The sequence below is a fragment of the Mastacembelus armatus genome, chromosome 22 (genome assembly GCF_900324485.2).
Source record: "Mastacembelus armatus chromosome 22, fMasArm1.2, whole genome shotgun sequence".
Taxonomy (NCBI): domain Eukaryota; kingdom Metazoa; phylum Chordata; class Actinopteri; order Synbranchiformes; family Mastacembelidae; genus Mastacembelus; species Mastacembelus armatus.
Genome location: NC_046654.1, coordinates 2857620 through 2871279, shown reverse-complemented (window position 1 = coordinate 2871279; position 13660 = coordinate 2857620). Strand labels below are relative to the sequence as shown.

Here is a 13660-nt window from a genome sequence, read left to right as displayed (position 1 = left end):
GCCTACTGTCTTCTGTCAAAACATGGAATTTAAAAGAAAAAAATGAAAGAACCTGCACAAGCCTGATTTATTTTTACATTAAAACACATTTTCAAGTTGAATTAACTAAACGTTCTACAGGGCTGAGTGGGTAAGTAAAAAATGTCTGATGCCACAGTTCAGAAGTAGAACTCCACTTTACCATAATCTTTAAAATACAACTAAAAAACTAGCCACAAGTAAAAGCTCACCTTAAATTAGGTTTAGTTAGGTAGTTTTGTTCTGAGTTTTAAAAAATGTAAAAGTATTAGCACAGCACTGATTTAATCTACAGTTAGTTTCACTAGACTGACTGATCACTGCCATGCTGCTCTTCTGCCCAGGACACGGTTGGTGATTCTCTGAAACATAAAAAGTTTGTTCTTCACTTTTTGTAGGTGTCTGTATAAAATTATTCCTCTTTTACCCCATGTTTCATTATGAATAGCACAGGAAACAAGCTGCCAAGTATCTTCACTGATGTTAGTCAAAATGTCTACCAGCCACTATGACGGAAACGTTAAATTACAACTTCCTAAGCTTCTGTCTTTTGCCTCTCAGTTTGAGGTTGGCTGAGACGTTTGTGTTTGTTGTACCTTGTTGTAGAGTTGTGCGTTCAGTCGATAAGACCGATACTCTGCCATCCTTCTCTCCTCCTCCCTCCTCCTCTGCACCTCCGGCAGATTCTCATAGATCCTGCAGGAGAAAAATATTTAGACAAAGTTTGTGGAAACTGAAGTTTGATGTAGTTGATCTGTGGTAAACTGATCAGATCAGCTGTATCTACACCTGTGACAAGCAGCGTGACATCAAGTGTGTCTGTACATGCTATAATGAATGTCACATACTGCAGTACTTGCTTTTAAGCAGGATAAAACACATTTAACAAATTATTATTCCATTAAAATAAAATAAAAAACCTTCCTGATTATTGACATGTAGAGCTAAGATGCTTACTGTTTGGACCTCTGGATCATCTCCTTCCTGGGAACAGCCCTCCTAAACAGAGCAGTATCTTAACAGAAAGGAACACACCAATGAGTTTGGTTATTTAAACTGTACTAATACAGGATATCTTCTAAAAAAATCTTTGACTTTGGAAAGTTGTAGACCTTTATAGTCCTGGGACAGTAACTTTATAAACAGCACCTGCATTAAGGGTCTGTGCACTAAAATTACAGACACTTGTGATTCTGTGGCAGCACCATCAGTAGACCTGATGTGATGGTTCAGTGTTGACACGTGGTTAGTACCTGCAGGCCTCGGCAGCCTCCCTGGGCCTCCATGCTGGTTAAAAAGCCCATTTCTCTCTCTGGTGAAGTCGGCCTGCAGCTTCCTCTCCTCCACCTGCAGAGCTAGACGGTGCACCCTCTGTCTGGACTGAGAGATGAACTCAGGACGCCGCATCTCCAGTGCCTCCTGCAGGATTACAGAGGAGCAAACACTGAAGGAGCTTCTTCCAAGCATTAAACATATTTACTTCTCATAATAAACCAGACCTGTCCCTTAAACACATTACTGTTCCAAGAACAAGTCCTTTAAATGATGACTCAAGAAAAACCAACCTGGAGAGAGATGCGTGCCAGACCAGAAGACAACATTTTAGTTCTAGGATCTGGATCAGGTTCAGTGTGATGTCTAAAACTGGGCTGTTGGTTCCTGTCCTCATGGAATTGTCTCTGTCTGAGTGGTTCTCTCCATGGATGTCTTCTGCTGTACGGCTCAAACCAGGCGGTGCTCGGCCTCCACGTCGCTGCCGAGTCATCTGGCTGGTTCTCCTTCCTTCCCTCTGATCTCAGGTCGTCAGCAGAAATGAACCAGGAAACACCTGATATACAAGCGATGCAATAATTAGTGTTACTCTAAAGCTTATACATACGTACAAAACCACCACACTGATTTGAGAGATAAAAATTAGGCTTAAAATTATAAGGTGCATATAAGATAAAAACACTGAAAGTGAGAATTTCCATACAGTACCCATCATTTCCATAATGAATATAATATAATAATATTACAGACAATAAACTAGATAAATGCTTTTATAACAAGGACTATTGGTTTTAACAAACCTTCAGGGTAAGGCTTCGATGGGCTGCTCTTGGTCTTTCTCTGCTTTTGAATCCCCTGACTGGTTGAGGGGCTCCTCTGACCTCCTCTTCCTCTTTCTGCACTGGAGGAGGAAGAGGAGGTCTGACTCAGAGCCCTGGTTTCACGAGGCGAGGGGAACGTGGTTCCCACATCTCTGGTGTGGCGTCTAGTCCCATTACTAACAATCTCCAGCTCACCTGAGGAAAATGAAAACAGTGCACCTTTGCTATATTGAACAACTGCAGAACTGCAACACACCGTGATGCACAGTTTGTGGTAGGGCCATAACTAGCAGTCTGCTGGACTGACCTGCCTGGATGCCTTTGTTGACCAGTTTAAGTGCCTTCTTTGAAGCCAGAGACCTGGAGGGACCACGATGTACCGGGAGCATGTAAGTGCTGGTTGATGGTGCAGAATCAGCAGCAACCTGCAGACAAACAATGACAACAGAAGTTAATAGCTGCTCTATGCCTGTAATTCCACGTTTGCATGTTTGTGTGCTGACTGGTTCTGTGTTGCTGAGATGACACACGGCTGTTGCCACCTGCTGATCTGCCTGATTCCCATACTACCAGAATTTTCCATGATATTTAAGTTACTGTGGTGAAATTCAAAGGCTCAAAATTATCATAAAAAATCTTAGCACTGACACTTGGAGTTAAACTGACCAGAGGAAACCCTGTTTGAGCTGTAACTTAAGTCTCCGAACAAGAAAGTGGGTGATGTGCAAAGACACAAACCGATTCGTCAGTGCCAGTGGTCTCTGAGGGTGTGATGATCTGTGGAGAGTTTTTGTTTCTCCCTCTCCTCTGTTCCCTCCCATCTTTCTGCTTGTTGATGGTGCTGTAAAGTTTGCTGAGGCTGGAGCTGGTTTTCAGATACTGGACTCTATGGGCACCGAATACTCGGATGAGCCTGGCTGTGTCGACAGTGGACATGGAGCCAGACATGGTGGACAAGGTCTCTGTCTCGTCTCTGTCTGCGGGAAAGAGGTGCTGACTCTGGAAGGAGCTGTGGGAGAGGCTGGAGGTGACAGAGGTACGTCTGTCATCTTCTGCAGGTGGAGATGTTTCTCCTTCCTGAAGGCTCTGTGTCCAGGCCTGATGATACATGGGAGTTTTACCTTCTCCCTGTCTGCGTCCTCTGACTGTCCACTCCACTCCTCTGGTCTCATAAAGCAGACTCTGGACTTTATCCTGTACGACACGCTGCCTTTTCTCTTTCCTTGTAGCATGGTCTCCCCTCCTTCCTAGCTCCTGCTTTGTGGTTGAAACGTCATGATACTCCTGCTCCTGTTGTTCGGACACATCAGTAGCTCTGGTGCTATGAATAAGACGAGACAAGCGCTCTAGACGTTCCAGCAGTGTTGCTTCTCTGTCACTGGTAGGACGTGACTCCTCCAGGCTCCACTGCTCACAGAACCTCTGCCACAGCTGGTCCAGACTGCTGCTGCTCTGCTGGGATTCAAGCTGTGGGACATCAGGATGAGTTGCTTTGTCATTGTCCACCTCCACATGAACAGACTGAAATGTCTTAGTGCTTGGTTCTGGTTGGTCATAACTAAGAAACTGGACCGGGCTGGTCCCCTGATCTCTCCTGGAGGCTTCTTGGTTGCTTGACGAAGGCACTCTGGTAAAGGCCGCAGATACCTGAGAAGAACATTTGGCAGCTCGGCTCATTTTTGTTTGGGAGCTTTTATGTGATGCACCTGTGAGGAGACAACAGGTGTTAAGACAGAATAGAGAAGACTTTGTCTTTAAAACAATCATTTGTTAACACATTGTAGTACATACATTGTGAATGCTTCTATTGTATTGAGTTCATTTAACCACACATACTGTGTGTTCACATTCAGCATTATTATTATTATTTTGGACAAGTGGGGCTTGTTTATGAACGTGCACTTCAACTACATACCAAAGGCTTCATGTCACAGCCAAATAAAATCAGTAACTACTGTGAATAAAAAGTTATTGGCTACGCTCAGCTCACCTCTGTGCTCAGGTTCTTGCATTCTGAATGTGGCCATTTTCATCCTCTTGCTGTAGATGCCCTCTGTGTGCCGGATCGTGACTCCACGGTCCAATCCTGGGTCCTGGTGGCCGAGGACCTCACTGCTGAAGTGTGGGGGCACGGCGTCGTCGGAGCCTGTTCAGAATTCAACAGTGGCTTGTTACCTCATGACAAGTGCTATTTAGACTAGCCTCACAGATCCAGCTTCACAGATCCAGCACTGTCTTCATTTGTGAAACACTAATAATACTGATAGTGAAGTTCCCTAAATCTTTAATTTTCAGCAAGTAATGATTAGATGTTCTAAGACATGGAGTCTACAGCCCCCTCTCTGCCCGTCTCTCTTGTGAAGCCCCAGCTCTGCCTTTGTCTCATTTAACCCCTGAACATGAATAATTTATGCCTTGCCTGGTGTATATTACAATAGACCAGCTGCTACCCACGCCAGCAGAGGGGAAATAAAAGCAGACCCTCCTTGTTCATCACAGATTAAACTGACAACAGAATTCTTTGGACTCATTAATTTTCTTAATTTCTCATTTGCAGAACAATTTTTTACCATTTTTAAGTTGAACAGGTTTCAAGATGCAAAAGCTGTTCACTGTCAATTTCCAAGTCTAATTATACATAATAATATCAGCTTTAAAATGTTGTCACACTTTATTGAATACCTGCCAGCCAAATTTAGTAATAACAATAAGGTTGATCTTTAATACATGCCTGCCACTGAACCAATGGTTGCACCACATCTGACCATAAACCACCCACATTTAGTGAGGGATGAAAAAAAAGCAGAGTGAAAATGCTGTGGGAAACTGGAACCTTTTGCCTCTAAAATATCAGAAAATGAGGAAAATCTCTATTAAAATTTCCCACAAACAAAGAAATTAATTAGTTATTAATAAATGACTGTGCAGATTATTGTTGTACAACAGCAACTGCTGCTAAAAATGTGATGTACCTGTGTGAGAGCTCTCCATGGTGGTGTCAGAGGGGCCTGTCGAGGACACATCGGGCTCTATCTGAGGGACATAGAAAAGCTCCTCACTGCCGCTGGGTTTATAAGGCAACAGGACAGGCATTGCTGCAGGAAGAAACATTAGCACCATCTTTAATACTCAGAATAAAAACCACTTTAATGTCAATTTTTGAAACACTAAGATATTTTACAGGAAAAACCTGCTTGTAAATTCTCTCTATTGTTCCTCAGAGATATTTTTGTTTTTCAAAACAAACCTACCTGGTGATTCGGTGGTTAAGAGTCCTTGGGAAACCTCAGGTGTGTGGTGTGGTGTCAGGGATTGTGTAGAAGTGGAGGTGATTCTTCCCTGAGGAACTTTGGTTTTAAACAGGGTGGAGGTGTCTGTTTTTTCAGGCCCCCATCGTCTTTCGTGCTCCCTGGTGTTGACCCACTCAGGTGGACTGGACAAACCGACACCTTCATCTGGACTGCTGACAGGAAAAGAGGAATGTCTGAGGGGAACAAAATCTTTTCGTGGCGGCCCTGTAACAATACCTACATGACTGGAGTGGACAGCAGTGGCCAAGCTGTGATCAGTGGCTTTGGGGGACAGAGTGAGATGGACATGAGAGATGTGACCTGTACTGCCAGGGGATTCAGAGCTGGATAAACCTTTGCCCTGTTCGGCTCCAGGACCACCAGATATAGAGTTGTTCTGGTCAGATAACTCATCATTTTGCTTGTAGAACTTTGCACTATCAACTTTGATATTTACACTTCCATAAAAATCTTTCAAGGGTGGAGGAGGAAGTTCATCAAGTTGGGCTCCTACAGCATCTTGTCTCTTCTGGATTCCTGACATTAACTGAGAGTTCTGGTTTTGATGTCTGGTGCAGAGACTACTGTTTGGTTCAAACACAAATGCTGCCTCTCTGGTTGTCTTTTCTTCATCCTGACTATGAAGAAGTTCCCTGTTAGTCTTAGGATGGTCAGCTGAGAGCTCAGTCAGGTGGAGCGGCTCTGAGGCTGGGCTGGGAGATGCAGGTGATGTGGATGAAGAGGAAGAATTGGAGCGCCTGCGGGTGGCAATGGTGATGGATGTGAGGGCCCGAGTCTTCGTTCTAGGAAGGACAACTCCTTCTCTGACAGCAATCTCACATACTTGAGCCTCCAAATCTGGAAAGAGGGGTTTTTGAAACTGCACGCTGGAGTCTGTGAGTTCTGTACTGAGGCTTTGCAGGGGCTGGGACAGATGGTTGTTATTACTGAGGGTGGTGAACGCCTCTACTCGCTGAGGCAGATGATGCCCCCTCTGTACTGTAACACTGGATGTGGCACTGCTCTCTGTATCTGTGCTCCCTTGGCTCTGAAAGCAGAAACAACAAAACAAACAAAAACAAAAAACAGTCTGTGTCAAACCATCAAACCAGACAAGCTCACAGTACTCTGACTTAATCTTTGACAAAGATTCACATCAAAACTTTTCAGCACTGCAACCAGCGCTGGAACCACAGCTGGAAACAGGAAGGTCTGCATGCATGAATAAGGCAATACAACAATCAGAGCGCTCTCTTATATAAAATGACTTTAAACACCCGCTGACACACATGGTTACCTTAAGAGTGAGGTCTGTACTGCCCAGATTGAGGGAAACCAAAATGACAAAAAAATGCAAATTACATGATTTAAAAAGGAAATGTGTCACAAACATGAATTAGTGTTGCATTCAAATACATTGGATTTCAGGCAGATGCTCTGTGAAGTGTAAAGATACAGTTCTCAGAGTATTTTACCTTCATTGGGTTTTTCAATAGAAGCTCTTTCTTGATCTCGTCAATCCTCTTCCTGTCTTCTTCAGCCAACTCCAGAGGCTCACACTGCTGTCCTGATATCTTGAGCTTAATCCACTCTGCAGCATCAAAACATGTTTTTAACATGATATACAGCATTTGAATGTAGTTTATTGATGTGATGTAAGGTCAACATGGTTTGTATTAGAATGAGACACACACTGTGTAGTTACCAATATTGTGAACATAAATTCTAAATTGTTGGGATGATAATGAGCAGATGACTATTGAATTTCATTAGAAACAACCCAACCATTAATTGACCAGACTGTTGCAGAAGTGAGTACAATTTTCCAGAGCTAACTTTCTCTACGGGGATGAGTATTTTGGAAGTTGTTCTGACAGTGTCTGAATTGTCATACCTCTGGCTTTGCTCTCCTCTTGGTCAGTCATGCTAGTTGTACTGGACACCACGGTAGCTGGAGAGTCACTCCGCAGTAATTTGGCCACTCTGTCAGCCAGGGAGCTCTCGCTGCTTCCCTCACTCATCACTCCCTGATCTGGGTCCTCAGGGATGGGTGAGGAGGAGCCACTCTGTACAGGGCCTCCAAGTCCAGTCTTCTCTTCTGTCTCTGGGACACCCACTGTGTCTACAAGAGCAGGGGGGAGCTGTTTTGTACTCCCAGCTGACAGAAGCTTCTTGACTGGTGGCTGTGTCAGGACTTTGCTGTCAGGGGGTGCAGCACTGCAGCCCTCAGGCTCTGCCCGTTTTGCTGATTTGGAGAGTACAAGCAGCGATCCGGCACTTCTAACAGTACCATCTTGTGGGCCTTTGCATGTTTCTGCAGCAGCTGCAGTAACAACTTCTTGTGTGGATGGATAACCAGGTTTCCATGACGAGGTCATATTTTCTCGACCAACAGAGCTTTGTCTTTGTTTCTCTGAAGTCAGCATAGAGTCAGATGAGGACCTGGTCCACAACAAAGAAGATTGAATTCTGGGATCTCCAGTGGCAGAGGATGAGGAGAATGAAGAATCCTGGAGTCTGCTGGTTTTCTTCCTCAGGGAGATAACAATGTTGTCATCAGAAAGCAGACGAGGCATGGTAGGGGAGGTTGAGGAGGCTGTAGAGGACCCAGCTGATACCACCTGTTCCGCTTGAGAGAGTAACTTTTGGATTTCCCACAAAGCATTGGAGCTGACATAAGAATCTTGTGCATTTAGATCCAAAGTACGGCTTGTTTGCAAGGGTAATGACAAGTTTCTTTCCCCACACTTCATCTTGGTATCTCGTTCCATGTTGGTACCCATGAGGTGAGAGTCGAGCATTTCGTCAAGCTGGACAACATTCTGGCTGTTGGTAAAACTGCCATCCTTCTGTTCTTGCTGGGTAGGTGGCAGTATGGAGATATTTGATTCTTCATGAGGCTGGGAGGAAGGTGCCGGTTTGTGTTTATTCTGAGCAGTTTCTGTATCTGCTGAAGGACAAGGCTGCCTGGTCTGCTCTGGGATAGAAACAGCTGGACCCAGGCTGTCTAGGCTGAATGGTATAGATATACTAGAGTCCACGGAGAGAATGCTGGACCTGGAAAATTCTCCTTTATGGGGAATGCTACCTAAAAATACAGGATGACAGTATTTTAGGCCAACTTTTGAAAAGTGAAAATATCATCAGATTCTTTCCAGCAAAAAACCTAAATGTATTTACAAAAGTATAGACGAGACAACATTTCACAACTATATACGTATATATATTTTTAAAAGCCAGTTTCAAGGTTAGGTACCTTCAGAAGGTTGAGTGCTCTTGGTTGGGATACCAGTAGACCCTTTAATTGTAGAGAGATCAGTGGGAGAGAATTCAGGCTCTCTGATGGGTCCTCTGGGCACAAATGGAGTCAAGATTGATGAGGGAGACTGGTTAATACCGAGGTTGTGGAGATACAGCTGCAAAAAAAGTGCACACACACACACAACACATCAGGCATATGTGTTCATGAGGTATTTTTCTCCAATTACGTCACAGTTTTTGTGTAAAATTAACTATTAAACCTGAAGATCATTACCTGTTGAAACTGAATCTGCAATATAAAATTGTACATAAACATTGTAAGCCCATGGATAACTTAAAGGAAACTGAATTCTTGTTTGCATAGGTTTTTCATTTACCGGAATTCGTTCTTCAATGTTGAGCTCTGTATGGGTATGGGAGTATGGGACATAATTATCAACCTCCAGACTGGTGACCGAAGAAGTGCCAATTGAAGTTCCTAATTTTATTTCACTAGTGTAACTCTCTTGGGAACTTGAGATTGTCAAGTCTTTATCAAGTGACACATCACTGAATTGACCAAGCCTTGTAAGAGGTGAGGGTTGAACTGTGGTCCTTGGCTGCTGATAGATGTCCTCAGTCTGGGTCTCCCCTCTTTCTGCAGGCTTCTCTCCCTGCTGATCTTTCTGCATCAACATGACAACCGTGCTAAAAGAGGAGTGAGACTGTGACCTGCCAAAAGCAGAAGCAGAGGGTTGAGCTGCAGACCCGGTGTTATCGTTGTCACTAGGTGCACTGCCCACCGCCTCCCCTCTTATTGATGAAGAAGAGTCAGGGAGAGTTTTGGAGGTGCTCTCTGTAACATTCTGGTTGGCTGCACTTGACACAGAAGGTTGCTGTAAACTGCTCACTTGCTGACTCAGGATACGATTCAGGGTGTCAGATACTGCATTGTAAGCTTTCTTTTTGGGAGAGATGCCAGAAAATCCTTGTAGTGCCAGACTATCAAATAGTGATGTCTTGCTTGAGCTCTGATTTGCCCTCCAGGCATCTACTTTCTGCAAATAGTTGACACTTGGGAGAGACTGAACTTGTTCAGACGTAGCTTCATCTTGGCACGGATGTGCCATGTCTGGGTGATGGGGCTCAGTCACAGGTACAGCTGGCTGTGGAGAGATCTCTGTGTTTGACTGATATGAGCTCTCTTTGTTGGATTCTACAACAGAAAGCTGTGCTAATTTAGCCTTTACATTGGATTTTGATGGGCCATGAAAAACCCCTGGAGTGGACTGAGACTGTGGAAGGAAACTCAAGTAGGAGCCATCAATTCCAGTATGGTTTCCTGAGGACCAGAGGTCTTGCTCTTTGTGAATCCGTTCAATACCTGCTGAAAATGGCCCTGTCCATGGCACACTACCCAGATTTGCTTTTGCCACATATAACCTTTCTTCAGACGTCTCTGTGGGATATGGTGTGAGAGAGTAACCAGGTGAAGTTGGACGTTTCCACTGTTGGCTTTTACATTCATTTTCACGGCTGTTGCACCTCTCTGCTTCAGACAGCAGCTCTCTGTGTAATGCTTCACTGCTTTCATCAGGTTGAGTGCTGCGGGAACCCATTGTGATGTTACAACCCTGAGATGACAGTGTTTTTTCAGGGTTTGAAGTTCTGTCAGGTTGATGTGTCTGGTGCTCGGAAAGAGAAGCTTCACCAGGAGGACCTTCTCTCCTAACCACACCTTGTTCAGTGTCTGGTTTGCAAACCAAAGATACAATGCTCCTCACAGATTTCTCTGAGGCAGAGGAAACAGCACTACTGCTGCTTAGCATGCCAACATCTTTCTGAAGGAGTTCCAGAAGATGCTGGGTGGAAATATCCTTTCTCAGAAAGAATGTTTCATCTTCTTTAGCCTCTCCTACCAGGTTGCTTAATGTCTCTGAATCATATTCTCGGTTACCTACATCATCACTGGATAGTTTGTCAGTGGTGGCAATTAGTGGAGAATGAGCCATTTGCTCTCGTCTGCCTTCATCCCCTGGTGACAAACTGTGTTGGGACAGAGAACAGCAGTTGCTTGCTCCTTCTTCAGAAACAGTTGTCTGGGCCAAAGGGTGTTGGGACAATGAGCCACAATCAGACAACTGAGTTGTGCAATCCTGGGGTGGATGGTGAAACCTCTCAGAAGCCATGGAAACATCAGGGTATGCCCTTGGAAAAAGTAAATTAAATTCTAAACATTTCTTGAAATATATAAATGACATGTTTCAGAAAATAGAGATTCACTTGAACCACTATTTACCTTAAGGGGGCAAATTCAGCATCACTTTGTTGGAATAAAGAATATTCAGTGAAGTTGTGCTCCATCCCAGAATTTGCAGGCAACAAGGAAAGGACTGGCGATAGGTTACTATCCTGAAATTCTGATAATACAGAAAATGCTAAACATAACCCACGGGCAGCATAAACAACCATACATTTTAAAACAGAAGTATAGATCCTACACATGTACAATAATTGCCTTCAACTTTCTCTTATCAAACCAAGTGTGAATATTTCCAAAATAGACAACTTCCAATATGAATTTCCACACCTACATGAATATGATGAAAGAAAAATATATATATAATTATTGAAATACTTACTCTAAAGTATATTTCATTATTAGAACTACAGATTTCCAATGGTGCCTTTTTTTTGCATTATCTAATCTTAACATTATGAAAAGAAAAGCAGAAGAGAGCTTTTTTTTTTTTTATTCATTAGTGTACTACACACCCAGCTGCTGTTGAAGCTCCTGGCCATCTGTTGTGAGCCTGGGCTGCTGCTGGTCCTGACTGGCACTGGAGTGACTTTGAGCTCCCACTTGGTTTCTGGGTGTTTGTCTAACAGAATGAGTTATACCTTCATCTGGTGGCAGCTGAGGAAACACTGCCACCCTCTGCAAACCAAATCACCAAACAAAGTATTATTGTCCGTTTGTGCCACTAAACACTGCTGTGTAATTTTACACATGAGAAAACTGAAGTTTCTTTGCAGCTTAAAACAGCAGCAGTCAAAACCTCTGTAGCCTCTGGATAGAAATATGCTGCACAAACTGTTATCCATCTGAAAATGGCTCTCACAACCTGCTGTTCAAACAGCAGAACACATTCAGCAAGAAATTCAACCAGCTCCAGTGTGACGAGGAGCATTAGAGGAAGTCACTTCACCCAGCTGCAATGACTTTGTATAACGAGCCTGCTCTGACACAGTTCTGCCTGTATTGTAGAAGAAGCCCTGTTCTCATTTTATATGATGTATCATGTTAGATACATTTGTGTTTGAACAAATTACTTTAAACACAGGGTCAGTAGGGGCACACATTATAGGTCTGCTAGTACTTCAGTGGGTTATTCAAGTCACAAAAGTAAGACAGAATCTTGTTCCCATTCTGTTCTTATATATTTATACATTTTAGTTATATTAAAAAAAATATTCATCTAATTTTGCTGCATTTTTAATATATAAGCATTTTAAGGCTACAACCCTTCGTTGTGTAACATGGTGAGACAGCGTTTAGTGGGAGAAACAAACGTCACATTGTTGTTTGACACTGATTCAGGAGAGTAATGAATATCTAACTACATGAAGATTTGAATGGCTGCATCCACTTTATGTTTCCATATAAGATAATGATTAAGTTACTTATTGCAATAAATCTAATTCAACCCGTTCATAACAGTAACATAATATAAGACGTTTATGCTTGTTCACTGGTATGTCTTTAATTAACGCTAAATTAGCTTAGACTACCCCTGTAAATATAGCGACATGTAAGTGTAACGCTATAGTTAACTCACATTTATTACACGTTAACATTACTTACTGTTAGCACTGCTACCGTTAACTTTGTATTGCAACTGAGTGTCCACCAGTCATCCGCGTTACCAGCATTATTAACAGTTAAAAAATGCAAACCTGTGTCAGACAATGAGTCTGTGCTGAAGATTAACCGTTTGTTTGTCAGTGGGGTGATTAGCTTGCTAGCCTAGCGGAGCGGTTAGCATTCAGCTAACAAGAGCTAACGCGACGTAAACTTTAGCTAGAAGGCCGCTAACGTGTGACGTTACCAAAGAACGACGCAAAAATAGCACAAAACAATTCACATCGGGGATTAAGTTAAAGTTACACAAATCAACTCCACCTGTGGAAGCTCCATGTTGTTGTTGTCAGTCCGCCACCGTAAGCGCGCTTCCGTGAACAACGCTCGTATCCAAGGAGCGTTGCCATGAATTGTATTCGCGCGAGATTAGATTTGAACTGAATGGCGTTTGTACTAAAAAAACGAAACTCTGGGGGGTGTAACACCATCCTAATTAAGACTTTGACAACGCCACAATGAAGGTATACATAAGCGTTTGGGTCGAAAGACTGTAAGTCTCTTTGTTACTTGAGGCATAAATTAGAACATATTTTCACATTCATGAACCGAGGAACCATCTAATGATCCACATGATCCACCCCCAATGCGGATCAAACCATTTTCCCCCTTGACGTCAACTACCTCGAAGCCCACCTGCTGGACTTAGTACATGAGACGATGTCATGTGTTACTTTGCTCCTACGTGTAATTACTTACGTGGATTAGCTGTTTTATTTTCAACGATCGCTACTGGCTGACTATTAGATTCTGAGCATAGTATTAATCTATTTGTCAGGATGTCACGATATAACTCCCTTAAAGTTAAGCCTGAAAAACATAACAATGTTACAGTCAGTAGGCCTACAATACAGTTGAATACCCTGACCATCAAATTTCACAGCAACTAAATACAAAAACCTTCATCATGGCTGAGATTGACTTTTTGGGTTTATATTTCCACAACTTAATTCATCCCTTTGTAAGGCAATAGGCAAAATGTGGTACTCTTATCTTGCCATAATGACATGACATTTATGTCTTGACACTTTAAGGGATGATATTTGACTGTATACACATGGAAGAATTATTTTGTAAAAATAAGAGATTATAGCTGATTG

The 13660-nt window shown here is 43.0% G+C and overlaps 1 protein-coding gene across 1 annotated transcript; it reads right to left on the bottom strand.

The window, feature by feature from the left end:
* Nucleotides 1-45: 45 nt before the first annotated feature.
* Nucleotides 46-12897, bottom strand: alms1 (ALMS1 centrosome and basal body associated protein). The gene is made up of 18 exons (XM_026309332.1): nucleotides 12825-12897; nucleotides 11417-11579; nucleotides 10941-11061; nucleotides 9040-10849; nucleotides 8658-8817; nucleotides 7296-8489; nucleotides 6877-6992; nucleotides 5363-6449; nucleotides 5084-5206; nucleotides 4102-4257; nucleotides 2850-3817; nucleotides 2419-2536; nucleotides 2091-2306; nucleotides 1584-1846; nucleotides 1272-1437; nucleotides 976-1033; nucleotides 615-714; nucleotides 46-380 (listed from the first exon to the last, which is right to left on the bottom strand). The coding sequence occupies exons 1-18, from the start codon at nucleotides 12837-12839 to the stop codon at nucleotides 336-338; spliced, it is 6879 nt and encodes a 2292-aa protein (XP_026165117.1). The 5' UTR covers nucleotides 12840-12897; the 3' UTR covers nucleotides 46-335.
* Nucleotides 12898-13660: the final 763 nt, after the last annotated feature.

Coding starts and splice junctions, on each gene's coding strand:
- alms1 (XM_026309332.1), bottom strand. Junction 10,850..10,940: donor GCTGAATTTGCCCCCTTAAG/GTAAATAGTGGT, acceptor ACTTTTTCCAAG/GGCATACCCTGATGTTTCCA. Junction 1,847..2,090: donor ATCGAAGCCTTACCCTGAAG/GTTTGTTAAAAC, acceptor CTTGTATATCAG/GTGTTTCCTGGTTCATTTCT.